We start from the raw sequence: 3435 nt of genomic DNA, 5'->3' as shown, positions 1-3435 counted from the left end.
CTAAAACTATAGTCTAATAATAATAATATTATTGGCACATCATTTGGCGCTAGAAGGAGCTTTGCTTTAACAAGATCCAACCAGAAGATGATTGTAGAAGAGCTTGATCCGGGAACCGCCGGACCGACTCAGGTAAAGGAGTTGAAGGCAGAAGTTGCCGCCGACCCCTCGACCCACGGCGATCGCAAGCTTCCTAAACAACCGGCATTGAAGCCGAAGTGTTTGTTCCCTCCACCTGAGGCTCCTCCAGAAGATCAATTTCTAGGATTGAAGGACTCACTCCAAAGGGACAGAAAAAGAAAAACTGTGTCAGATCAACGTTTTAGAGTTCAAACATCTAAAGGAAAAAAAGTTCTCTCGAGCGACGTTCGGCTGCATTTGGAAAAGAAAGAAAGGCTAAAAGCCCAAAACCAAGAAAATCCAGAAGATTCGCTTGATTCAGATGAAGAACTCGAGTTTCTAGAGCGCGAAGCTCAGAGATTGCAGGCTAAACTTGAGCGAAAACGCGAGATTCACCGTCTCCGTCGAGAGCTCCAACAAACTACAATTCAAAATGATGGACAAGACGATGAATTTTATGACGAGGATGATGCGGAGTATGAATATGAACCGTCGGCGGAGTCGACATATTCGCAACCTCGCGAACGTCGACAGAGGACAGTGTCATCTGCCGATGTCTCACATCAGACAGAATCCACAGAATCTATATCTCACAAGGAGTTCGCTAAAATGCAGGAGGAAATCGCCCAGATGCGTACCTTGATGAGAAATCAGGCAGGGTTTGAAACCATTTCCGAGAGCCCCCTATCATTAGTGCTTGAGAAGGCGCGCATTGACAGGATGCTGAAAACGTCTGCTCTCGATCATTTCGACGGATCCTCGGACCCGTTAGCATTTCTAAATATATTTGATGGTCGCATGGCTTTCTTCGGCCACTCGGATATCGCTAGATGTCAGTTCTTCTCCACTTGCCTTCAAGGCACGGCTCTCCGATGGTACAGTAACTTGCCACCTCGGTCAATCGACTCGTGGACAACTCTGAAAAGCAAGTTTCAAGCCCGATTTTCCAGCAACTACATAGGAATCAAAGTTACTGCATCCTTGATGACAATGCATCAACGCTCCGGCGAAAGTCTCAGGAGTTTTCTAACCCGGTTTAGAGAAGAGATAGCAGAAATTCCAGACTTAATAGAACAGATGGCAGTCAATTTCCTGACAGCGGGCATCGATAAGTCTAGGCATGGCCTCCTTTTAGAAGAGATCTTTGAAAAAGGCCGAAAACCCTACAGGCCGCGTTCCAGATTATAGAACACCGCATGATGCTTCAAGAAGCGGTAAGCTGTATACAATCTCCATGGAGGTCGTCAAAATATGAACGGCACCGAAGCTACAGTCCACGATCCCCTGCGAGGGAAAGACGCCGAGAGCGCCGTAGGTCACCACCGCCTCGCACATCGGACCTTCCTCCGAGGGATAGAAGAGAAAGAGATTGGCAGCCCCACAATTGATCTGAAAAAGAGTTCACCAAACTCAACACCGAAAAAACAGAACCGGATTATCGCCCTCCAAGGCCCATGAACTGATGCCTTGGGGGTTTCATGGGCCTTGGCGGTGCTAAAAACAGAACCGGATTATCGCCCTCCAAGGCCCATGAAACCCCCAAGCTCCAAATATTGTGAATATCATGAAGATACTGGCCATACAACAGAGCAATGTTTTCAACTTAGCAATCTCATCGAAGGAAAAATTCATCGAGGACAACTAGTCCACTATGTGCAGCACGATGATGAACCCAGACGTCGTCATCGAGGCGAGGATGATCGTGTAATCGACGTTATTTTTGGGGGTATAGCAGCCGGGGGCCTCTCCCACAACTCTCGCAAGATTTATGCTCGAGAAGTATTTAATGTCAATCCCTCGGCAGCTAAACGCCCTCGAGCGAATTCCTCCCCAGTCATCTCTTTCTCCGACGATGATTATCGTCCCGATCTCATCGAAGGCCATCAAGATGCTCTCGTCATCACAACACGTGTGGGAAACAACACGGTTAAGAAAATGTTGGTCGATAATGGTAGCTCTGTCGACGTGTTATATCACCATGCTTTTTCCCGAATGGACATAGGGGATCGAAGACTCGAGAACTCCCGAACCCCGTTATACGGGTTTACAGGCAATGAGGTTCATGTGGTAGGAACCATCGACATGCCAGTGCTTTTTCGGTTCCCCACCCTGTCAGATTTGGAAAATGGTCAAATTCCATGTGATTAGCGCTTCCTCAAGCTTCAACGCCATTTTGGGACGAACAACGATCACCGCACTCCGAGCTATAACATCTATCTCCCACTTGAAAATGAAATTTCCCACGGATTTCGGCGTGGGAGAAATGATTGGTGATCAAGTAACAGCAAGACAATGCTACCTAACCACTGTATCTCCAAGAAAAAAGGTTGACGAAGAATTTGATGTTAACCAGGTGCTTGACATCGACCCCAGAGACCTTGTGGAACCACCCACTAGCAATTCTTGCTCTCCCGCCGAAGAAACTGAAGAAATAGGAGTGATCGAAGGAAATCCTGAGAAAACCACAAGGCTAGGCAAGAATCTCCATGATCAATTAAAGAAAGATATCACGTGCCTTATCCGTGAGTTTTCTGATATTTTCGCCTGGGATCCAAAAGATATGCCCGGGATTCCCGAGGTTGTCGCTCGACATTCTTTGCACATCAGTAAAAACATCAAGCCGGTTAGGCAAAAACATCGTACATTCTCTGCTGAAAAAAGGGTAGCCATCGACCTGGAGATCAATAGATTGCTCGAGGCCGATTTCATCGAACCAGTACAATTCCCCACTTGGATCTCGAATGTGGTCCTAGTCAAGAAAAGTAGCGGGAAGTGGAGAATGTGCATCGATTACTCAGATGTTAATAAGGCATGCCCCAAAGACTTTTATCCACTCCCGAACATCGATCAACTTATTGATGCGACAGCTGGAAATGAACTTCTCTCTTTCATGGATGCCTTTTCGGGGTACAATCAGATTAAAATGGACTCGCAAGACTGGCAGCAAACTGCATTCAACACACACCGGGGAGTCTTCGGATATCGAGTGATGCCTTTTGGTCTAATCAACGCTGGAGCTACTTTTCAACAAACGATGGATAAGATATTCAATACACAAATTGGGAGAAACATGCTGATATATATCGACGACATGATCACGAAGTCGAAGGCTGCCTCTAACCACGTCATAGACCTCCGCGAAACGTTTGAAAACGCGAGAAAAAACAACATGCGCTTAAACCCAGCTAAATGCTCGTTCGGTCTTACTGCCGGAAAATTCCTCGGGTTTCTGGTTACACAAAGAGGTATCGAGGCAGATCCATCTCAAACAAGAGCGATCTTAGAAATGGAAAATCCAAAATCAGTAAAAGACTT

The 3435-nt window shown here is 46.4% G+C and overlaps 1 protein-coding gene across 1 annotated transcript; it reads left to right on the top strand.

Moving 5' to 3' along the window:
• Positions 1-1650: 1650 nt before the first annotated feature.
• LOC141674609 (uncharacterized) lies at positions 1651-2268 on the top strand. The gene has a single exon (XM_074481320.1). It carries the CDS (start codon positions 1651-1653, stop codon positions 2266-2268), a length of 618 nt encoding a protein of 205 aa, XP_074337421.1.
• The last annotated feature ends 1167 nt before the right edge of the window (positions 2269-3435 follow it).

This window comes from Apium graveolens, chromosome 7 (genome assembly GCF_009905375.1).
Source record: "Apium graveolens cultivar Ventura chromosome 7, ASM990537v1, whole genome shotgun sequence".
NCBI lineage: Eukaryota > Viridiplantae > Streptophyta > Magnoliopsida > Apiales > Apiaceae > Apium > Apium graveolens.
Note: the sequence above shows the minus strand (reverse complement) of the source record. Positions and strands in the feature narration are given on the sequence as shown.

Bases quoted from the DNA above. Each gene is read 5' to 3' on its own strand.
- LOC141674609 (XM_074481320.1), top strand. From the start codon at position 1,651: ATGAAACCCCCAAGCTCCAAATATTGTGAATATCATGAAGATACTGGC.